This window comes from Bufo gargarizans, chromosome 11 (genome assembly GCF_014858855.1).
Source record: "Bufo gargarizans isolate SCDJY-AF-19 chromosome 11, ASM1485885v1, whole genome shotgun sequence".
Taxonomy (NCBI): domain Eukaryota; kingdom Metazoa; phylum Chordata; class Amphibia; order Anura; family Bufonidae; genus Bufo; species Bufo gargarizans.
In genome coordinates, this window is record NC_058090.1 from 88,364,551 (window position 1) to 88,389,301 (window position 24,751).

The window sequence follows — 24,751 nt, forward strand, 5'->3', positions numbered from 1 at the left end:
CGCAAATCCTCGTCCCCGGCAGGGGCTGGATTTTTCTTTGTGAAAAAGAGGGGCAGTGAGTTGAGGCCTTGTATCGATTACAGGGGTCTCAATCGCATCACGATCAAGAACGCTTACCCGATACCCTTGATTTCCGAGCTGTTCGATCGCCTCAAAGGGGCCACGGTCTTTACCAAACTCGACCTGAGGGCGGCATATAACCTGGTAAGGATCAAGGCGGGCGATGAGTGGAAGACCGCGTTTAACACCAGGACCGGTCATTATGAATCCTTGGTTATGCCCTTTGGGTTGTGCAATGCGCCCGCAGTCTTCCAGGAATTCATCAACGATGTTTTCCGTGACCTGTTGCAGCAGTGTGTGGTGGTCTATTTGGATGACATCTTGGTATATTCTGAATCCTTGGAGGCCCACATTATGGATGTCAGACGAGTGTTGCAACGGTTACGAGAGAACAGGCTGTTCGGTAAGCTTGAGAAATGCGAGTTTCACCGATCCCAGGTAACCTTCTTAGGTTACATCATTTCCGCTGAGGGGTTCTCCATGGATCCTGAGAAGGTTTCGGCTGTCTTACAGTGGCCCCAGCCCAGTGGTCTCCGTGCCCTGCAGCGCTTTTTGGGCTTCGCCAATTATTATCGGAAGTTCATCAGGGACTTTTCTATGCTAGCCAAGCCTCTCACGGATCTGACCAGGAAGGGCAGTAATTTCCAGGTCTGGCCGCTCGAGGCCATCCGAGCTTTTGAGGCTCTAAAGTCCGCCTTTGTGTCGGCTCCGATTCTGTTGCATCCCAACCCTGGGTTGCCTTTTGTCCTCGAGGTGGACGCGTCTGAGACGGGAGTAGGCGCCCTTCTGTCTCAGCGTAGAACACCCGAGTGTCCTCTGCTTCCCTGTGGGGTTTACTCCCGGAAACTGTCTTCCGCGGAGTGCAACTATCAGATTGGTGACAGGGAGTTATTGGCCATCGTGCAGGCCCTTAAAGAATGGAGGCACTTGCTCGAGGGTTCGGTGGTTCCGGTTCTCATCCTGACGGACCACAAGAATCTGACCTACCTTTCTGAGGCCAAGAGATTGACACCACGTCAGGCCAGATGGGCTCTGTTCTTGTCACATTTAATTGCGTGGTCTCCTACCTACCCGGTTTCAAGAACATCAGAGCGGATGCCTTATCACGGCAGTACTCCGAGCTGTCCGGGGAGGAGTCGATTCCGACTTCGGTCATACCTCCGAATCAGATCCTGGCCGCCATTCGCACCAGCCTGACCTCTCCCCTGGGTGAGCAGATTTTGGCGGCTCAATCTGGTGCTCCCTCTGGGAGACCCAACGGCAGGTGTTTTGTGCCTGAGGAGTTGCGCACTCGGTTGTTGCGAACCTACCATAACTCCAAGGCCGCGGGGCATCCTGGAAAGAATCAGCTGTCCTGGGCTGTTTCACGTCTGTTCTGGTGGCCTTCTCTACGTTCTGACATCGCCGCATATGTAGCGGCATGCTCCGTTTGTGCCCAGAGTAAGTCCCCTCGGCACCTTCCGTTGGGCCTTTTGCAACCCATAGCCACCGGGGAGCGCCCATGGTCATACCTGGGGATGGATTTCATTGTGGACCTCCCTGCATCCCGAGGCCATACGGTCATTCTCATGATTGTGGATCGGTTTTCCAAAATGTGCCACTGTGTTCCTCTCAAGAAGTTACCCTCTGCACAAGAGTTGGCCACGATTTTCGCCAGGGAGGTCTTCCGGTTGCACGGTTTGCCCAAGGAGATTGTGTCGGATCGGGGGAGTCAGTTTGTGTCCAGGTTCTGGCGCGCCTTTTGCTCCCAGTTGGGGATTCATCTCTCTTTCTCCTCGGCCTACCACCCTCAGTCCAATGGGGCCGCAGAACGATCCAATCAGGCCTTGGAGCAATTCCTTCGTTGCTATGTCTCCGATCACCAAGACAATTGGGTTGACCTCCTGCCTTGGGCTGAGTTTGCCAGGAACACGGCGGTGAACTCTTCCTCTGGGACGTCTCCCTTCATGGCCAATTATGGGTTCCAACCTGCCGTGTTACTGGAGGTATTCTCTCCCCAGGATATTCCGGCTGTGGAGGATCACCTTTCCGTCCTACGTGCTTCTTGGGTACAGATCCAGAGGTCCCTTGAGGTCTCTGCGCAGAGCCAGAAACTCCAGGCTGATCGCAGACGAGCGCCCGCTCCTTCCTACCAGGTCGGAGACCGTGTATGGTTGTCCACCCGCAACCTCAACCTTCGAGTGCCCACTCCCAAGCTGGCGCCTCGCTTTGTTGGTCCCTTCCGAGTGCTTCGCAGGGTAAACCCGGTAGCCTATGCCCTTGCGCTTCCTCCTGGCATGCGGATCTCCAACGTGTTTCATGTCTCCCTGTTGAAGCCATTGGTGTGTAATCGTTTCACTTCCTCGGTTCCTCGGCCCCGTCCGGTCCAAGTGGGCAATCGTGAGGAATATGAAGTGAGCAATATCCTGGACTCACGCCTGGTCCGCGGTCGGTTGCAGTTTTTGGTCCATTGGCGTGGTTATGGTCCAGAGGAGCGTTCCTGGGTTCCCTCCGCAGATGTCCATGCTCCTGCTTTGCTCCGAGCCTTCCACGCACGCTTCCCTCAGAAACCAGTTCCTTACTCCGCGGAGGAGGGGCCCTTGAGGGGGAGGTACTGTCATGGTCTTACCTTCTCACTGTTCTCCTTCGTTTGACATGTGCTGGCGGCCATCTTGGTTTCTGGGTTTCTTGTAGCCTCCCACCCTGCGGCTTCTCCTTCCCACTGGGAGGAGCTGGATGCCTAGCTCATATATATAGGAGGTCTGTGGCTTCAGTTCCTTGCTTGGTCCTCCTGTGTTCACATGCTTCTAAGACTGCTGCTGCTTCTGGTTCCTGATCCTGGCCTCGTCTGACTACCCCGTTGGTTCCTGATCCTGGCTTCGTCTGACTACCCTGCTGGTTCCCGATCCTGGCTTCGTCTGACTACCCTGCTGGTTCCTGATCCAGGCTTCGTCTGACTACCCTTCTGGTTCCTGACCTCTGTCTACGCAAGACCCTGCTTCGGTTTAGCCATCCGTTTGGACTTTTGCTTACAGCTTGCTTTTCAATAAAGCCTTCTTATTTCCACTTATCTCTGTTGCACGTCTGGTTCATGGTTCCATGACACTCATGCTCCCTGAACCACTCTTTCACAATTTGAGCCCGATGAATCCTGGCATTGTCATCTTTGAATATGCCCGTGCCATCAGGGAAGAAAAAAATCAATTGATGGAATGACCTGGTCATTCAGTATGTTCAGGTAGCCGCTGACCTCATTCTTGGAGCACATACTGTTGCTGAACCTAGACCTGACCAACTGCAGCAACCCCAGATCATAGCACTGCCCCCACAGGCTGGTACAGTAGGCACTAGGCATGATGGGGGCATCACTTCATCTGCCTCTCTTCTTACCCTGATGCGCCCATCACTCTGGAACAGGGTAAATCTAGACTCATCAGACCACATGACCTTCTTCCATTGCTCCAGAGTCCAATCTTTATGCTCCCTAGCAAATTGAAGCCTTTTTTTCTTGTTTGCCTCACTGATTAGTGTTTTTTGTAAAGCTACACAGCTGTTCAGTCACAATCCCTTGAGTTCCCTTCGCATTGTGCGTGTGGAAATGCTCTTACTTTCACTATTAAACATAGCCCTGAGTTCTACTGTTTTTCTTCGATTTGATTTCACCAAACGTTTAAGTGATCGCCGATCACGATCATTCAGAATTTTTTTCCCCGCCACATTTCTTCCTCGAATACGATGGGTCCCCACTATCCTTCCAGTTTTTAATAATGCGTTGGACAGTTCTTAACCCAATTTTAGTAGTTTCTGCAATCTCCTTAGATGTTTTCTCTGATTGATGCATGCCAATGATTTGACCCTTATCAGACAAACATCTTTTCCACGACCACGAGATGTGTTTTTCGACATGGTTGTTTAAGAAATGAGAAGCAACTCATTGCACCAGTTGGGGTTAAATAACTTGTTGCCAGCTGAAAGATAATCGCCCATGCAGTAATTATCCAATAGGAGGCTCGGAACTATTTGCTAAGTTAAATCTTTTTGCTTAGTTTGGACAGGCAGTGTATATCTTCTGAAAAATTGATTGTGGCGTTTCGGCAGGGGGGGTGAGGGGGTCGTGGCCTAGCCTCTAAGTGCACCTCAGCTAATTAGCACTCTTGTTGTAGTAAAGCCCTCACTTGTATAGAGAATAAAAGTCTGTATTTTATTTTATTTTTTAAATGCCGCCACCAATTTTTCACAAGATGTGTATCTTTTTAATCAACAGGATCAACCCTGCCAAGCAGTATGCCTAGTTTAATGGGGTTGATCCTGCTGACATATGCCCTTTAACTGGAAAGTTGTGTGATCTCTGACTTGTGTAAGGATTCACTAAATGTGTGATGTAGTACAGTGGGCATAATCGGATGCCGAGGAGAATTTGCTGTGAGCACCAACGCGTTAGGGATCTCCTTAAAAATCCTAAAAACATTTCTTTCATCCCGGAAGCCACCACCCAGCTTTCTAGAAGCCCTGAATGGCATGCAAATTACATTTTATGTAGCATTAGAAACCCCTGCTTTCTCAACCCTACTGCTTTTGGCTGTGTGTCACAGTAGTTCTGGCCATTCTGTAGGTCTCGCATTCTATTCATGAACCAGGTGTACGCTACATACAGTATATTCTATAGGTCCTTGGTGATGAACACCGTGCTGTAGGATCTATAATGGCCTAAACGAGATGTAATATCTCAGGTCCGAGTCACTCAAAATGATTTTACACTGAATGCATGAGTTTTGCCTCGGGATCTAAAATATTATCTCAAGTGTTGAGCAAGTTTCCAACCTGTCGTACCTTCAGACAGCTAGAACACTTTGCTTTCCTTGCATAGCTAAAGACGTCTATCCAGGAGCCTTTCCTTCCCTCCTTGCACACGTCACAGCCCCAAGACATGAATGGAATTCCAGACTTTGGAGCCATATCAGTTCTATAATACATTAATATTTAACGAGCAGAGTATAAAGTGGTCAAGTGGACTGCTCCGGCTCCGAAAATCTAATCAAAAGGTGGACAGTCGTCTTTATGGAGCATGAAAACCTTTTCCTTTTTTTGTACTGTGACTTCTTAAATTGAAATCCTCTAACCTAATCCAGATCACATACTGCCCCCTAGTGGCCATAGATGGAACATCACCCCATTAAAAAAAGTTGCTTAGGTAGAGTCTTGCTGTAGAGACCGATTCTGATGGGACATGCCCTGATTGTTTATTCCACCTAGACTTTCTACGTCTCCTGGTAGGATCAAAGGCGTATGGGGTACAAGTAATGGCCGCATAGATTTCTATAGGTGCCACATTACTATTCAGAATACCTCTCTTGTATTTGTTGTATTATATGTTCATTGCTATGGCATATGTTGGCGCTATATAAATTTGCATTCATTATAAGACGTTGCGTGTTCTCCTATCTCTATCTCCTACCATTAGGTAAGATGATGGCCAACTTACACCACTAAAGTTCATCGAAGGCTGGGTTCACGTCACGTTTTTGTCTCGCTTTTAACATATACATAAGGGCTCATGCACACGACCGTATGTATTTTGCGGTCCGCAAAAAATACGGATGACATCCATGTGTATTCCGTATTTTGCGGAACGGTACAGCTGGCCCTTCATAGAACAGTAGTATCCTTGTCCAGAATGTGGACAAAAATAGGACATGTTCTATTTTTGGGCGGAATGAAAATCCGGAGTAACCTCTGTTTTTTATGGACCCATACGGTCCGCCAAAAAAAAAACTGAACGGACGCGGAAAGAAAATACGTTCGTGTGCATGAGCCCTAAGACGTATATGTTAAACGGATGCGGTAAGGTGTCATCACCATACGTTATTGTTTCTACTAGACACTGCAGAATGGAAAAGCATAATTTACTACGGTTTTTTATCCATACTCCGTAAACTAGCAACGCCAATGTTTTCCACCAAGACACAGTAGGTGCCCCTTCACCGTAGGGGGTCCCCCGTAGGAATGCACTTTTTTTTTTTTCTCCTGTATTTCTTTGTTGGATTTCATCGCAACGAGAAACAAAAACGAAATAAAAACTATCTATGGATCTGTGTCATGAAGAAATTCCTCAGCATGCGTCAGAGGGGAATGGGCAGCCTGTGTGATAGTTGTGTCTCTCCCTCATGTTGTGAGGTAATAGAATAAACAGGAGCCCGTTTCCTGCCCGGCCGATGCTGATTGGCCAAGGGGACACTCCAGGAATGTAAAGGCTCCTTTATAGGCAGAGCAGAGGAGCTGAGAGATCAGAACGCCTGCAGAGCACACACAGAGGACTACACAGCACTGCAGAAGACAGGACTTACCCCCGGCACAAGGAGATGTAAGAGGCTCTCTAGGCTCTTCTTTACCATGCTTTAGATGCTTGTGGATGTCTTCAAGATCAGCAGGTCCTGAAGTTGCTGGCGCCTAGATCTGCACCTAGACTCAATGTATTCATTGGCTCTTTTTTAGTATTGGATGTGTGACTTTTTAGTTGTTTTATGCCGCTTGAGGATAACTTTGCTATAATATAGGCATTTCTATACAGGAATGCGTTGGGCTTATTGGTGTAATCTTCATGAATATTAATTATTCTCCAGTATACCAGTTTATAACCATATATGACACCCTGGGGTTCATCGTATTAATGTACATTTAGTATATGTGTATATAGTTTATTTCAATTGTGTGTACGTAACAGTATACAGAATATACTGTTTATAGCTTATGTATGTATAGTTAATATATAGGGTATACTGTATATGGTTTATCTATGTGCAGCTAGAATTTGTATCTAATTTATATATGTGTAGTTATTAAATGTACAGAACATACTATATATAGCAGATATAGTATACTGTGTATAGCTTATGTATCTGCAGCCAGTATATAATTTATATATGTATAGGTATTAAATGTATGTAACATACTATAGCATATATACTAGTATACAGTATAAAGTGTATAGTTAGTAAATGTATATAATATACTGTATATAGTTTATATATGTAGGGCTGGTATATGTATATTACAGTACTGTATATATTATATACATATATTTATATAGTTTATGTATCTGCAGTTAGTTTATGCATATAATTTATATACGTATAGTTATTAAATGTACGTAAGCTGCTATATATAGCATGTATATAGTTTATATATGTACAGCTAGTATATGTATATTACAGTATTGTGTAATGTATATAACATAGTATATATAGTATACTTTATATAGTTTATGTATCTGCGGTTAGTTTATGTATATAATTTATATATATATATGTATAGTTATTAAATGTACATAACATACTATAGCATATATAGTATACTTTATATAGTTTATGTATCTGCGGTTAGTTTATGTATATAATTTTTATATATATATATATGTATAGTTATTAAATTTACATAACATACTATAGCATATATAGTATACTTTATATAGTTTATGTATCTGCAGTTAGTTTATGTATAGTTATTATATGTACATAAAATACTATAGCATATATAGTATACGGTATATAGTCTATAGTTAGTAAATGTATATAGTACATATAGAGCATGCTGCACACAGTTTAGGTATCTGCTGCTAGTATATGTAGATAGTACAGGTGATATGTACCATATATATAGTTATAGTATGGTTATGTCTGTACTATATTGTAGCACAGGTGTACTAAAATAAATGTGGTTTATGTCTTCCCTGCCCTCCAGCAATACTTTGTTTTTACAGCGTACTAGTTATATAATTTGAAGTAATTACAGTGAATGTCGTTGAACTTGGCCATCGGAGATCTCTTTACAGCCCCTCCAGTCGTACGCAGTGTAGTAGTTGTTTTTAGACTTTGCCCCCATGTCCACAGTCTAGCTTTGTCCTTTCTAGTGAAATAGTCTCATTATCACATGGTACTCCTGGCATGTAAGGCAGATGTAAAGTGCTGACTGCTGAAGGATGGTTGTTAATGAAGGATCATAAAAATCTGATTTTTTATTTCCCCCGTTTTTCCTTTTCTTTAAGAAATTACCACATTAATCAGAATGGGGGTAATGAGAGGAATATTTCTGCTAGTCATGTTGGCTGTCCCTCACACAAAGCAAGCTTCAGGTAAGAACACTTCAGAGCCCTATATGTTCTCCTGATATGTCATAGATTTTCTTTCATAGATTTAGATCTTACACTTCTTAAATTTGATATTTTCTCTCCCACAGAGAATAGAGCAGATGACAACAGTGTATTTGACCTGTTCGAGTTAACTGGACTCAACCGTATGATCGGTAGTCGTAAAGCCTTAGGAGTCCTTTTAGCAAAAGGTCCAGATCCATCAAGCCCGGCTTATAAAATTGTAAATCCAAGTAAGATACCACCAATTCCAGATGATAAATTCCAAGATTTGCTGGATGCAATTCGAGCTGAACGGGGTTTTATCTTGTTGGCAACCTTGAAACAAACAAAGAAAACTAGAGGAGCCCTGTTGTCTATTGAGAGAAAAGATGGCAAAGGCCATGTCTTTAGTATAACCTCCAATGGTGAAGCTAGAACACTAGACTTGAGTATGAGTGAAAACGACAAACAGCAGGTAGTGTCTGTTGAGGAAGCTAGGCTGTCCACCGGCCACTGGAAGAACATTACCCTATTCATCCAAGAAGATCGAGCTCAGCTCTATGTGGGATGTGACAAGATGGAAAATGCTGAGCTGGAGATGCCTATCCATCATGTTCTCAATGGGGATTTGGCAAGCACTTACCAACTTAGGGTGGCAAAAGAAGGAGTGAAAGACAACTTTCAGGTAAGTCCTACAACAACAACTCAAGTGACTGATCAATCTGAACACATGTGTACTTGTCAAGTGGCATAACTCTATATGCTATGGACTATTCCAATGTCAATGATGAAACTCTTTTAACAGGGTGTGCTGCAAAACCTGCGATTTGTGTTTGGAACCAGCATGGATGTGATTCTTAGAAACAAAGGCTGCTCCAGCTGTAAGTACATCCAGTCCAACAATACATGCATGTATATATTAGACAAATGGTAGAATTATATTGAGGATTTGCAACATTACATCTAATTGCTGTGCATTATGCCGCATAAACCTTCACTTCTGCTTATCAAAATGAGGAAATACCTCCAACAACTACCACCATTGTTGTCCACCTATAGTTAATTAGTTCAACTCTAGAGGACTGGAGTAGACCAGGAAAGGCTAGCTTGAGTAGATCATCCAAGGATAAGTTATGAGTCATCGAATAGATAAGTGTTTAGGGTTTAGATGTAATTACCCTTTCCTATCTCCTTCCCTAGATTTTTTTTCTCAGTAGGTATAGTTAGAGTATTCAATTAAATCAAATAATAAGTATCTTCCCATTGTGTTTTTGTACAGCAAACTATGACCTGGAAAATGCAGTCAATGACTCTCGCCCAGCAATCCGCACCAATTACATTGGTCACAAGACAAAAGACTACAATGGTGTATGTGGTCTTACCTGCGACGACCTGAACAATATGTTTTTGGAAATGAAAGGTCTACGGGTTGTCATCTCAACTCTTAAGGACAGAATCCAAAAACTGGTAAGTTAATTAGAGTGATTGACTGATTCAAAGGGAAAAAACAATGACACCCTTTAAGACATTACATATTTTAATTATTTTAATCTATTTTTGTTCTTAGGGAGAGGAAACTAAGATGCTTGCTAGTGTGGCACCAGGCTGTTTACATAAAGGAGTGAAATACAACAATATGGATGAGTGGACCGTAGATAGTTGCACTGAATGTACATGCCAGGTAATTGCTCCTTCTTACTTATGGTCACCTATAGCTATATTCAGGTTTATGATAGTATAGATTATGGATAATATCAGAACTTGTATCCAGTATAAGAACATAGCCTAATATGTTTATTGTTTGTAGACAGCAGTCATAAGAAGGTCCTACATGGCCTAGCACCTTCTGTATAGTCTAAAGATAGTGACCATAGGAAGGTCTAACTTGGTGCCTTTTTTTAAACCAGATTCAATTATAAATATTGATCAAATCCATTTTGTCTTGGTTTCTGTAGAATTCCGTAACCATTTGCCATAAGGTCTCTTGCCCCTTTGTTCCCTGTACCAACGCCACTATTCCAGATGGTGAATGCTGCCCCAGATGTTGGCGTAAGTATTCTATAAATATCTGTACAGACCAAACATAGATGAAAGTGGTCTAATGAAGCTTAGATGTAAGGGCTTAGAGGCAACAAAAGTAAAGCTCTTGATCCTGTTGTACACAAACCGGTGATTCATTAGCATTCTTGTCTGCTCAGAGGGTGCTTCTGAAGCCTCAGGCTTAATATCTCATTTTAAAAGGTGTAGTGAAAAATATGCAGATATTAATCTTGTAAATGCTGAACAAGTTGATACAGGAGAGAGATAAAATAGCTCTCAATGAAAGTTGGACAGCTGCAAGTACTAAACATCAGTAGACCTGCTCAGTCCTGTGAGCTTCATATTTCTATCTCCTTGGCATGTATGGAACTCCCCTACAACAAATTCTCAACTTGTAGAGCCAAAATCCTCATGTACAGTATCTACTAAAACCTTTTTCCAATTATCATAAGTTATGGGTCTGTTTCCCAGACACACATGTCTGGATTTAATAAAACTAATCTTTCAATTTAAACACAATTCATGTTATCTGTCCATTACCATGGACAATTTGCACAGGAGATTTATGACCATGAGAACCTTACTTATACTCCAATAGGCCAGATCAGGTTTTTCAGTCTCGTATGAAAGAAGTTTTTTTAATATAATGGTTTATTAAATGTTATGGATTTTTTTTTACAGCAAGCGATTCTCCTGACGATAGTTGGTCCCCATGGTCTGATTGGACCCCATGCTCAGCGACATGTGGTCATGGTATTCAACAGAGAGGAAGATCTTGCGATAGTCTTAATAACAACTGTGAAGGGTCTTCAGTCCAAACTAGGTCTTGCCATATCCAAGAATGTGATAAGCGATGTGAGTAAATCTGATTTGAATTATGATTCAACCATTAGTAGAGACATTGGTTGGCAGAAGTGTCTGTCTATGAAACCAACAATGTTGAATTCAGTGATTATAATCTTGCATGTACATTTTAGTTGTTTTTCAACAATAGTCCAAAGTTCAGATATAATCTTCTTAAGTTCCTTAAGTTCTTTTAATCTTGTGAGCGTCTTTGATGGTTTTAGGATTTGGGGTCATTACCTCTTTAGGAAAAATAAACATTTCCCATTGGTGTTTCAAGTATGTTACTGACCTATACTTTTTATGAATCGACCACTTAGGTTTTGTTGTGGGTAACAAATACATATTCTTTATGTTTTCTAGTTAAGCAAGATGGTGGATGGAGTCATTGGTCTCCTTGGTCATCATGCTCTGTGTCCTGTGGAATTGGTCAGATCACTAGAATCCGTCTTTGCAACTCACCTGTTCCCCAGTTGAATGGCAAGTCATGTGTTGGAGAAGGAAGGGAGAACAAGCCATGCCAGAAGGATCCTTGTCCAAGTGAGTATTCTCCATTGTTTTGTGACTTCACGTCATCTTTTAATTTGTTCTTCTTGATTGTTATAATGATCGAGCTTCACTAAAAGGTCGCGTAATTCACAAATTAAACTAAGCAATGATTTATTGTGTCAATTTTCCAGTGTCCAATTAATGTGACGATCACTTAAAGGTCACATCAGAGGGAGTTGTAGGCTTTCATAGACCCTTCTTTGTTTCTACCATGAATGCATTATTCTGTCAGTTTACTAGAATAGCTTATCTAGAAAACATGACTAATAAACTTATTTAATTTCCAGTTGATGGCCAGTGGGGACCATGGTCACCCTGGGATATATGTTCCCTGACCTGCGGAGGCGGTATGCAGAAACGTGAGCGTATTTGTAACGACCCCAAGCCCCAGTATGGTGGTAAAGACTGCATAGGAGAAAATGTTGACAGCCAGATCTGTAACAAACAAGACTGCCCTATTGGTAAGCTATTAGCAAGCAAAGATTTTCTTAGTAATTGTTTGAAAATATTCTGCCAGACTTCTAACAATGACTTGTCTTCTTTTAAGATGGCTGTCTATCCAATCCCTGCTTTGCTGGAGTTAAATGCACAAGCTTCATTGATGGAACTTGGAAATGTGGTTCTTGCCCACCTGGCTACAGAGGAAATGGTGTTGAGTGTACAGACATTGACGAGGTTTGTTGCAGTCATTTTAATAAAGCCTTTATAACACACATCATGATGGCTATTTATATTATATTAATGGCTGAAATATTTGTCCTAATAGTGCAAGGAGGTGCCTGATGCCTGCTTTAACCTCAACGGAGTGCACAGATGTGAGAACACAGAGCCAGGGTACAACTGTCTCCCATGCCCTCCACGGTACTCTGGCACCCAACCGTTTGGCAAAAGTATTGAAGATGCCAATGCAAAGAAACAGGTCAGTTGCTTTTCTCTGATTACAAACAACATTTGGTTGTAGGATGTTTAATATAACTAGTATAGCTCATGGTTATATACCTCTATTTTGGCATACTAGGTCTGCAAGCCACAGAACCCTTGCGCTGATGGAACACACAACTGCAACAAGAATGCAAGATGCATCTACCTTGGCCATTACAGTGACCCCATGTTCCGCTGTGAATGCAAACCAGGATATGCTGGCAATGGTATCATTTGTGGTGAAGACACAGATCTGGATGGGTGGCCAAATGAGGACCTCGTTTGTGTTGATAATGCTACCTATCATTGTAAAAAGGTAAGTGGATCTGAACCTTCTTATCGTGCTCTAGAGAAATTGTCAAGAACAGATTACTAACAATATTCTATCTTCTAGGATAACTGCCCTACCCTCCCCAACTCCGGCCAAGAAGACTATGATAAAGATGGAATTGGAGATGCTTGTGATAGTGACGATGATAATGATGGAATCCCAGATGATAGGGTAAGAATACAATGAGAGTATTCATGCTTTCAGCACCTTAGATATTTGGTTTCTTGGCTTCTCACCAAGTTAAACAAAACATCAGGAAAGTAAGCATTGAAGCTTTTTTTCTAGGAGAATATATCATACGGTTGTGAAATTTGTCCAGTAAATTGTGAAATCTTTTGGCTGGCTTTATCCTATAAAGTATTTTGCATAGACTGAACTTTGAAAGTGAAATTGACCCTGAGCTTCTTAAAAACAGCAGGATATGAAACTTTGCAACTAGCAGATGTTATCGTCCTTAAATCCCATGTGTAGAGTTTTACATTTAAGTGAGGCTTTTTGAGCACGGCCTACAAAACTTCAGAGCCATTTGCTGGTGCTAAAAATATCACATCCATGTAGTCAAACAAGAAAACTGTCCAAAGGGAAACATGAAACCTACCTACAGTGGACAAACATAGAGACACATGGTTAAAATGGTGAAACATTAAAGGAGTCTATTCTTTTGCAGGATAACTGTCCACTTATATACAACCCTGCTCAGTATGACTATGATCGTGATGACGTGGGTGATCGTTGTGACAATTGCCCATACAACCACAACCCTGACCAAGCTGACACAGATTCCAATGGAGAAGGAGATGCCTGTGCCATTGATATCGACGGAGATGGTTTGTATTCCTTCACTATTTCAATTTGATTATTGAGAATTTGCTCATATCTAGAGACATTAAAAGGGGTTATACCACAATTTATGTAAAAAATGAAAATCAGACATCATACAGTACATGACATTCTCATTCTAAAACAGCTGGAACCAGCCCTGTCCCTCACATGGATCCAGAGATCTCCTCATTTCACGCTGGCAGCTCAGGTGGCATGTCCTTTGTGCTGTAGCTCTTTCCCTGTAACTGCCATATCTTCTTAGAGAACATATGGCTGGTAACAGATGAATATTTAAACTGAGCACATGCGACCACCTCATTGAGGTGGATGGAAAAAAAAGGAAGTGAACAAACAGCAGGTGGCGCTATATAGATGCATTTTATTGAATATCTCAGTTGCTATATTAAATGTTTAATTACATGCAATTACAAAAGTATTCAGATCCAGGTTCTGGTTTGAAATATGTAGAATATTTTTTGTCGGCCAACCCCTTTAATCCATCTTGATTATTGATGAAACCCAAACCTAACTAGGCTACCTAGACAGTAATGCATTGCTTCATACAATAACTTTATTTGTTATATGTTGCCTTCAAACTAACTGTAAGTACATTCTAATAACATCATACATGCATTATATCTCTACAGGTATACTTAATGAGAAAGACAACTGCCCCTATGTCTATAATGTAGACCAGAAGGATACAGATAAAGACGGTGTTGGAGATCAATGCGACAACTGTCCATTGGAGCACAATCCAGAACAGGTAAATGGTCATTCTTTTCAGAACCATAACTATTTAATGGGATGGGGGTGCAGAGGGTGGGATCATACTGGTCCTTGAAGACTAAATGGGTCTCCAGGTGGCCTCTGGACCATATTAAGAGACCATATGGTGTTATGTAATAGTTTCATTACTGGTTAAATGGCAACATATATGAAGCTCAGACATCATGTTCGAAACATTCACCAGCAGGTACCAAACATCACATATGGTTTCCATGATATCTGTGATGTTCTGCTGACTTTTTGAGGTTTCAGTAGATTGGACTCCAAAGTGTTCCACTCTTAGGGCAGTGCCAGAAGACTCCACAGTCGTATGCATCAGCAGATAGCTGACCATGAGGATTACAAGTTTAGATCAGCCTGTCCGTGCCATTCTGCATATCAGGGATTAGCTACTTTTGTAAAGCCCTTCCTCTTTAATCTTACTTTTTTGTTCAGTGTTAAGCTGAGCACATGCATAAATTCCATAGCATCAGGGTTCAGAATTTTTGCTTTCAACAGATGATTTCCCACAAAACAAGAAGCACATAATCTTTGCAAAAACTGTGTTCTACGTATAACACCAGACTTAGTCATTCCATTCCCAAGAGCTCCAGGGATTTCCACTACTAAGGCACTGTTGTCAGCATATCATCTAAAGAGCTAATATGCCAACATGAAAGCAGCACCACGAGTTTCCTTAATACCATGGCACTCTTATTATCCTAAATCTGAACATCCAGTGTAGCGCAAATCCACTTCATTAATCATATTTCGGTTGTACACATGTCAACAATTATATGTTGTCTGAGAAAATATTTGTGGTAAAATATTCATTTGGCTCACCGTCAACGGTCTGCTAGGTACTTTCATCAGATGGCTAATATTCTCTCTTTCTCTATTTTATTTCAGACTGACTCTGACTCTGATCTTATTGGAGATAAGTGTGACAGCAATGAAGATATAGATGAAGATGGTCATCAGAATAATCTGGACAATTGCCCATATATTCCAAATGCCAATCAAGCTGATCACGACAAAGACGGCAAAGGAGACGCTTGTGATCATGATGATGACAATGATGGTATTCCAGACGACAAAGACAACTGCAGACTAGTGCCCAACCCTGATCAGACTGATAGTAATGGTAAGCCAAAATTTGATAGTTGTAGATGGAAATGGGATAAGACTCAGAATTTACCAGTATATGGCAAAGAAAAGATACATCAAACTCAAAGAAAACGCTTTGCTTCTTCCAGGTGATGGACGTGGTGATGTCTGTCAATTTGACTTTGATAATGACAACATCCCAGATGCAGAAGATGTTTGCCCAGAAAATGTACATATTAGTACAACCGATTTCCGTAAATTCCAAATGGTGCCTTTGGATCCTAAAGGAACATCTCAGATTGATCCCAACTGGATGGTCAGACACTTTGGCAAAGAGCTGGTTCAGACTGTTAACTGTGACCCCGGCCTTGCAGTTGGTTAGTATCTTTACAGGTCAAAAATAATAGACTTCAACAATAACAGTTATTCAGTTCTGGATACTGAATTCCTAGCAGATAGATAACCTCTGTTTTGTTCTCTCATTAGGTTTTGATGAGTTTAGTGCGGTAGACTTCAGTGGTACCTTCTTCATTAACACTGAGCGTGACGATGATTATGCTGGCTTTGTGTTTGGATACCAATCCAGCAGCCGATTTTATGTGGTCATGTGGAAACAAATAACCCAAACTTATTGGGACATGACTCCTACCAAGGCTCAGGGATACTCTGGTCTCTCTATTAAAGTTGTGAACTCAACAACTGGGCCAGGAGAGCATTTGCGTAATGCTTTATGGCATACTGGAAACACAGCAGGACAGGTATGTGGATCTTATCAGAAATATTCTATGCATACACGTGGTCAAAATTATATTGGGTTCTATCAGTGCTCCAACATACAATTAATGAAGTTATATGGTTATTTTCTTCACAGGTTCGTACTTTGTGGCATGACCCTCGTAATACAGGGTGGAAAGATTTTACAGCTTACAGATGGCACTTAACCCACAGACCAAAGACTGGATTCATTCGGTAAGAATATTAAGGCTTTTTCTCAGGGTAGTCAACAAAGATAGCTGAGGCTCAAGGCTAAAATTTCATAAATATACTGCAAGACCTCATATACTAAGTTTACAGATATACTCATGTATGATAAGAGCTAGGAAAAGATGTATTGCTTTTATTTGATAGCAGTCATTTTACATCTACCGTACAACTAGAAGAGATATAGACATTAGTTTTTCTGAAGTCATCTTAGAATTCTATTTGCTTTCGATCATATATCATTATAGATATGATTATTTCTAACCACATTTGTCTCATTTCCTTTTAGTGTTGTTATGTATGAAGGCAAAAAAATCATGGCCGACTCAGGACCAATTTACGATAAGACATATGCTGGAGGAAGACTAGGTCTTTTTGTCTTCTCACAAGAGATGGTGTTTTTCTCAGATCTGAAATATGAATGTAGAGGTGAGTAAACCTATTAGACTAAAAGGGTTGTCCAGAATTATGTCCAGAAGTGATGGCCTATCTTCTTGGATTAAACTGTGTAGGTCTGGCACTGACCTCCGGTACTGGAACTACACTGAAACAGCTGTTTGGGAGCAGTGCTGGGTGTTAGATCCCCACCAATCAGATATTAATTTCCTAGACTGAAGATAGACCATCAGTTGTAAAATCCTGAAAAAGAGTCTGTCTTCTTTTACTTTGGATGACAGGCTAGTCAAAACATATACTTCGCATTCAGGGTGAGTGGTGTGTGACATAAGGATTAAAAAAAACACCAAAGACAGAATACTTATATCATGCACCACCCCTTCAGATGTTGCAGTAGGAATAACACAGTGCATCAGTTTTTCCTGAAGTGTTCCCTTAAGAAGAATATTGGAACCTAACCCATACTGATTAGGTAACATATTTCTGTTTCTTCTTTCTTCCAGATTCATAAATCCAGATCTTATGCATTCAGTGAATGTTAAGAAACCTCATAGCACCTTCATATATGTTAGATTTGTTCCATCTCTTGGACAATTTCTTACATCCCTTTTTTTGTTTTGATATTATTTTTTTCTTCTGGAACAAAAGATCAATTCCAAGAACCTAAAAGGATCGGACAAGACCTTAATGTATTGTTTTGCTCAGTGTGAAACCTTGGGGTCGGTCTCCATTTTGTTTTTCCAAGTCTACCAAGGTACTAAAGACTTTCTCCTACAAGTGCCTCAAGGAAACGTTCCTACAGAAGGAAACATTTTGATCAGAAATGAATGTTTTTGAATGTTGGGAAATAAAAAGAAAAATAACATTTCCCAAATTCTGAGGGCTATCCAATAATATCAGAACCAAACAACCAAGAAACTACTAATGCACAAACTGATATTTTACTGGAGTGGTTGCTTGACCACAGAAGAGCGGAGTTGCAATAATTCAGGAAAAGAGGTGTTTTTTTTTTAGTTTATTTTTATTTTTCAAGACAACATCCTGTCATTGTCTATGGAGTCACCAAGATTAATACATGGTATACCGATGTAGCTATGGTAGCGTTGCAGCTGATCCATGTGAAGGAATGGCCATTGTGGACAAAAGTATCACTGCCTGGATGATAGTGTCTGAATGTAGTATGTGGAGTATTTCAATGTGTGTCAGATAAACCTTTTTTTTTTTTTTTGGAACGGATATAACATGCACTTCTTCCAGCATTTTGCAAAAAATAAAACATTGTAAGATGTTCGATATCATGCATTTCTGTTGGTGCAAGAATAAAAAGTCAAGTAGAGAAATATTGCATTGACAAAAACAACTGATGGCATACATTCCGAGATACAGGTATAAATAAAAAAATTTTTTTTTAATTTTTTAAAGACTTACAGGATGCATGGTAATGATGTTGTTCTTACCTGTCAGACGGGGGTAGATTGGACCGGTTCTCCATGTGACTAGGTCTTTAGTGTTTTCAGCTGTATAATAGACGGCTGCATAGTACGTGGAGAACCAGAGGGAGAGCAAGGCAAGAGGGGTGGAGAATTTAGGTACAGTGCACTCTCTGTGCAAAATGTTAAAATGCAAACCATATGTCTGCCTCTATACAGTAATATAACACCCTAATTACGCCACGGCAGGTAGATAGTATTCTGCGGCAAAAAACCAAGAGTAAGCCAACAGATGAAACCTTCATGTACAAATATTACCTCATTGTGTGACTGAGAAACAGAAAAATGTCTTGGATTCGAGATGAAAGAAAAGAAATCGAGAGATATTTAAAAGACAAAAAACATTTAAAATCTACTGTAGTGTTAATCAGTTGTGTATATAATTACAATGACTTTGTAACCCCCAGGAAAGTATTTTTTCATTTTTGTTTTATGTATTAAAGAGTATTGTAATATTTTTTCTATATTTTAGTAAATCCATAGCTTTTTTTTGTATAAATGATTTTTTTTTTTATTTGTATTGCTGTTTAGTGTTATGGGTTATTATATTTTTTTTTTGTAGATATGCTATTTAAATAATTTATGAGGAAACGCTTCTGTAGTGTCCTTGCTCCTATTTGTACAAACCGTTTTGCACTTGAAGAGGAGAGCTTTGCAATATCTGTCCCATTCTTTTTGTTTTGTAATATCCGTGTATACTATTTGTAAGAAAGAGAGAACTATGCCTTTTGTACACATTTGAAATGTTACAGTGTTTTGTGTAAATTGTACAGAGAACAATGTCGTCAAATATGAAATAAAATTTTAAATCTAGGAAAAGCGTCAAAGTGTTTTTTTCGTTCTACTCATTTAATAGTTACCAACATATTCCGTTTTAGCCATTATCCTGTGACTGAGACCTTAGGGACCTTGTGTTTAAAAAAATACATTTTCTATTTATTTTAATTTATTAATTATTTAATATTATTGAGGTTTTTTTTACTATATTTTTACTTTTCTTAAAGAGCAAAAAAGATATTAACGCAAGATAATTGTGTTTTATTTTGAAGAAATATTACATTCACTTTTTCGGGGCTAGCAGCTGAACAACGAGGACGCCATTCCCTGGAGCTTCCACTGGCTGGATCTAATGTTTTGGCATCTAGCCTGTAAAGGACCGACGAGGGAATGGTGGACCCCACCAGCAAGCCTTTCTGTTTTGTGGCCTACGGGGGAAGCCATCTCAGAGGCCCTCAAACGCTCTGGGATCGGAGATACATTTGCGCCTCGGCCTCGATTTGTGGAGACTAGAGACGCACAGGATCGTGATCGCCCTCCTCACAGCTGGATTGGTCGCCGGGGATCCCCTGTGTCCCTGCCGAAAAGGGGACACCCCCTTCCTGGACCTCTGGCCCTGAATAACAACTGAGGCCTGGCGGGGAAGGCAAATTCCCAGGCTAAATTTTTGGCGCAGGCGGAGACCCGGAGAGGCGGAGCGACGGCCAAACGGCCCAACTGCCAACGACCTTCAAACAAATTGGACACTCGACCTCACATACCAGCAGCCAAGGTAGACCAGCTAGACCAGGGGTCGGCAACCTTTTTCGGATAGAGTGCAAAAAAACTAATATCAAAGTTGAAGCGCTTAGCGTGCCGGACAATACAGAAAAGTCATATAACACAAACTGTATGTGACAAAAAACAAATAGTCAGTTTAACTTACCACTCAATGCGACCCTTGTTCCTGAATTTCTTTGCAAAGGCGATCCAGCTTTAGTTCATATGAGTAGACTTTTAGGTCCCTCTGGCAGTCACATATAGGCTCACTATCCTCCACACCCCCTAAAGTTGTCAGAAGCTTGCTGCCCATCCCCGGGCCCTCAGCAATAACATGTAGGCTCAACATGTAGGCTCACTATCCTCCACACCCCCTAAAGTTGTCAGAAGCTTGTCCCCCCATTTTCCCCAGCAGTTACATGCAGGCTACCCATTCTCCCACCCCCCAAAGTTGTCAGAAGCTTGCTCCACATTGTCCCCCCATAACACACAGCAGTCACATGCAGACTCACCATCCTAAACCCACCACAATTCAGTCACAAAGCTTCTCCCATTCCCCAAGCTCCCTATCAACCTTCCATCTGACTGCCCCATCACATCACACCATCCCCTGCTGTCACCTGTGCCACTACTATTCTTAACCCTCTGCTGTCACCTGTGCCACTACTATACCTAACCCTCTGCTGTCACCTGTGCCAATACTACTCCTAACCCTCTGCTGTCACCTGTGCCACTACTACTCCTAACCCTCTGCTGCCACCTGTGCCACTGCTACTTCTAACCCTCTGCTGCCACCTGTGCCACTACTACTCCTAACCCTCTGCTGTCACCTGTGCCACTACTACTCCTAACCCTCTGCTGTCACCTATGCCACTACTACTGCAACAAGCAAAACATATGCGGCTGCAATGGAATTCTGGGAGTTGTAGTTTCCCAGGCGGCAGTGCCCTCTGCCAGCCGGCCGCTACATCCAGTCACACATACTATAATAATGGTACCTGGCGTATGACAGTACGCTTCCAGGCTGCACATGTGGGCTCAAGTCACTAACAGGAAGTTACAAGGGGAGACAACATACGGTTTCTCTAGTTCCTCGGCCAGGAGTTCCCAGTGGAGTCTGGTAGCTGGTTGGCACTGCGGAAAGCATGTGGGGCGGGCCTAGTAGACGCACCCTGTGTAGCACGTCTGGATTTAAAAAAATTAAAGGTGCAGTGAGTCGCAGTGCATGCCAGTCAAATATGGCCTGCGTGCCGGGGGTTGCTGACCCCTGAGCTAGACACTACTGAGGACTCCAGAACCTTTGAGGTCAGTAATACAAAAGAATACCCTAGGAGGGCCCCTATATGAAAAACCACAGCACTATAAAACCTTTGAATTGGGCCTCCATTACCTTAAGAAGAAGGCAGCCGCTGGACCCACCACCCACAGGACCTGGAGGTGAGAGACAAAAGTGAGGAGACAGACTCCCGGGGGCGGGACATCACACATGACCGCATTTTAACGCCGCACTCCTGTGAAACCATGCCGGAATTTACGAGGGGACATACCCCCTGAGGCACATACGATCCGGAGAACGCCATCCGACATTATCCGGGGGTCCGTGGCGATAGGCCACCTAACATACATGCGGCCCGTTGGGACATACAGTTGAGTCCATATTCCTCTACCTGACTCTAACTCCCTTCATGCAGCACAATACTCGGCCAGCAACAGTGCACAAACCTCCCTAACGCCACTTACACAGGGAGGGGGACATACAGCCACACTAACAGTGGCCATAAAACAACAAGGCTGCATCCCCATGACCGAGGCACATACCCCCTCCATACTTGTCTCCATCTCTTGATGTCATAAAATTCTTATGAGGACCACCCACTAAGGTTAACAACAAAACCACAACTCCAGACAGCCAGACTTAGAGCTGATAGAAATTATGGACAAATTTGTGGCCAAAAACCCTTCTACAAGCACACGCAAAACTTCTAAAGTGCACTGTGTTCAAACCGCCACAGACACCAAAACCCAAAATGTCTAAACCACAGGCAAACAAAAAAAAAACACCTAAAACTACCCAAGGACTTTCCCAACCAGCATCAGATATACCTTTCTCTGCTGAACTCATAAAAGATGGTGACATTACACCGCCCAATCTCTCCCCTAGATATGCTCCTCCACTCTTCCCTGAAAAGGAATCTAACCATGCTTCTACTGTGGCACAGGAAGTCTCTTGGGTTCTTATACCTCTTTTTGACAAAAGATTGGAGGTACTTCCCTCCTCTATCTACTCTGCCCTACAATTGATCACCACAAACTCTCAAAAAATCTCAGACTTGGAGAATAAATACGCAGCCCAGGAGATAACTATATCTAATCTGGGACACACCATAACACAATGCAGGGAAACAGAATCTGCTTTAACCACTAAACTGGAAGACCTTGAAAATCGGGATGCACCACAATAACTTTAGATTCATAGGCGTCCCAGAGAACATTGCAGGAGAGGACCTACGCACACTAAAAATACGAGGCCACTCCATTCTAATTTTCCAAGACTTTTCTGCATCAGTCTCCCAAAAATGGAGAGCATTCACCCCAATATGCCAAAGCCTCTATGAAAGGGCGATCCGATTCCAGCTGATCTATCCGGGCAAAATTACGGGTGCTGGAGAATGGCAGACTGCTCATCTTTGAAAATCCATGCGACACCCCACGCCACTTTCAACTGGATCCTGAGAACGGAAGCCTGCTCCATTATACTGGGAGGGTCCCTTATACCCCTCCACACACATGATCTCACCAACATGGGAGACCCATGGGTCTCACCACACCCGCAGTAGTAGTAGTAGATTGCGGGACTTTACTGAGGCCCACCTTAGAGAGCACTAATGTGCAATGGTTTATATTGTTTTTGACATGTTCTGTTTTCCTAATGGCCCTTTTAACACCTCTTTTTCTCCAGGAATTCGGCCGTGGCGTGCAGACCCCTGAGCACGCCATCTTAGTCTTCCAAATCCGTTCTCTGTCGCTGCTGGGACGACAGGGTATGGTCAGTTATGACACACTCCTTAAACTTCTACTTCACTATCCTGAGGTCAGATGACATCATACACGCCCCATGACACGGGGGAGCACACCACCCCCACTACACTTAAATTGATATCCTGGAACGTGGCGGGTCTTAACCCAATTAAACGTAAAAAGGTCCTCACCCACTTAAAACGAACAAAAGGTGCTAAAATATTCTTGCAGGAAACACCCTGGAAACGAAGGTCTAATAGCGGACTACGGGCAGCATGGCTAGAAGAATGCCACTTGGCGGACTACACAACCAAAGCCAGAGGAGTAGCCATATTATTTTGAAGAGGTTTGGGGGTATTGATAGAGGAGGAGTTGGAGGATAGAGGGGACAGATATTTACTGCTACGAATACAAATAGCGGACAAGTCATATACACTCTTAAACATATACGCCCCTAATCAAACAAATACAGATTTCTTCGCTAGACTCCAGGCCCTGCTTTTACCCAAGTCAGATCTCAACTACTCAGATATATTCACTATTAGACAACTCTGCCTCACAAACATCACCTAGAACATCCTCTAGAGACCTCACTAACTTAATGAAAGCGGTCTCACTGTGTGATCCATGGAGAATACAACATAACATGCTAGCTTCTCACGACTCGACTATTTATTAACATCAGCATCTCTTTTCCACTCTGTCCTTGACACCTCGATCATGTCAATTACAATCTCGGATCATGCACCCATTACCATGACTATACAGGGCTTAGAATCACAAATCAGAACTAGGTTATGGAAATTCCCCACATATCTCTACAAGTCAGATGGGTTCCTTGAATATCTCAAAATACACTGGGCCAATTTTGTGGACGATAATATCGAACACCTAGACAACCTGCCACTTTTATGGGCAACTTCCAAGGCGGTCCTCAGAGGTCATATCATCAACTACACACGCCTGAAATGCAAAAAGGCGATTGAAAAATTATCCTCCCCACATAGAGACCTGCTCAAAGCTCAACAGTCATACATACATTCCCCCTCCCCACACTAAACAAATATATGAAGAAACCAAGCAGATACTAGAATAATTTGGCTGACTCGTCTGGATCAAAATAGATATTACAGGGAAGCAAACAGACCAGGAGGTCTGCTGGCACGTCTAGCCCAAAGCCATACTAAACATGCTCATATTAATTCTCTATATGACATATTTCACTCATACTATAAAGACCTCTACAGAGCTGCCCCAACAGATCTGGACAAGATAGCCTCTTTTCTTAATTCCCTTAACCTTTCCAGGACCAGGACCTCCAAGGTAGTGTTTTCACAAATAATACCAGTGCAACGAGCGTCACCAGAGAGACAGCAGGAGCTTAGGGAGTTAAATAAGTTGCTCAGAAGCTGGTTTTGGGTTCATGGAGAACTGGGCCGACTTCGCGGTCGCTTACAGGCTCTACAGTAGGGACGGGCTGCACCTTTTTTTTTTTTTTTTTTTTTTTTTTTTTTTCCGTCAGTTCTAGTCCTTAAAGCATAATTAAATATGATTTCATGCAAATACCCATAATTATATAGATATTAACTAAAATCAAATAAAGGTCTCACTGCCTGGGGGGAAAGCAGGACCAGCCCGGCATCAAAGGGTTTAGCATTACAGATAAAAAACGAGATCTTATTTAGTATTATTATCTCCACACTGAGAGGGAGCATAGGCCCGAGACCCGGGCGGCCCACCGAGCAGCGAACACGCACCCCCCACGGCCTCCCTCAGACGCAAGCA

The 24,751-nt window shown here is 42.2% G+C and overlaps 1 protein-coding gene across 1 annotated transcript; it reads left to right on the top strand.

Annotated features, from left to right (window-relative positions):
• The first annotated feature begins 6,254 nt into the window (after positions 1 to 6,254).
• Positions 6,255 to 19,226, top strand: THBS1 (thrombospondin 1). The gene is made up of 22 exons (XM_044272796.1): positions 6,255 to 6,400; positions 8,081 to 8,167; positions 8,272 to 8,849; positions 8,970 to 9,045; positions 9,444 to 9,631; positions 9,732 to 9,845; positions 10,120 to 10,213; positions 10,886 to 11,059; positions 11,411 to 11,587; positions 11,884 to 12,057; positions 12,144 to 12,271; positions 12,363 to 12,515; positions 12,615 to 12,833; positions 12,912 to 13,019; positions 13,516 to 13,675; positions 14,318 to 14,436; positions 15,348 to 15,582; positions 15,695 to 15,922; positions 16,032 to 16,303; positions 16,417 to 16,514; positions 16,816 to 16,955; positions 17,426 to 19,226. The coding sequence occupies exons 2-22, from the start codon at positions 8,101 to 8,103 to the stop codon at positions 17,431 to 17,433; spliced, it is 3,510 nt and encodes a 1,169-aa protein (XP_044128731.1). The 5' UTR covers positions 6,255 to 6,400; positions 8,081 to 8,100; the 3' UTR covers positions 17,434 to 19,226.
• The last annotated feature ends 5,525 nt before the right edge of the window (positions 19,227 to 24,751 follow it).

Bases quoted from the DNA above. Each gene is read 5' to 3' on its own strand.
- THBS1 (XM_044272796.1), top strand. From the start codon at position 8,101: ATGGGGGTAATGAGAGGAATATTTCTGCTAGTCATGTTGGCTGTCCCT. The intron at 12,058-12,143 runs GTAAGCTATTAG...TCTTCTTTTAAG, and splicing joins CAAACAAGACTGCCCTATTG to ATGGCTGTCTATCCAATCCC. The intron at 13,020-13,515 runs GTAAGAATACAA...ATTCTTTTGCAG, and splicing joins ATGGAATCCCAGATGATAGG to GATAACTGTCCACTTATATA.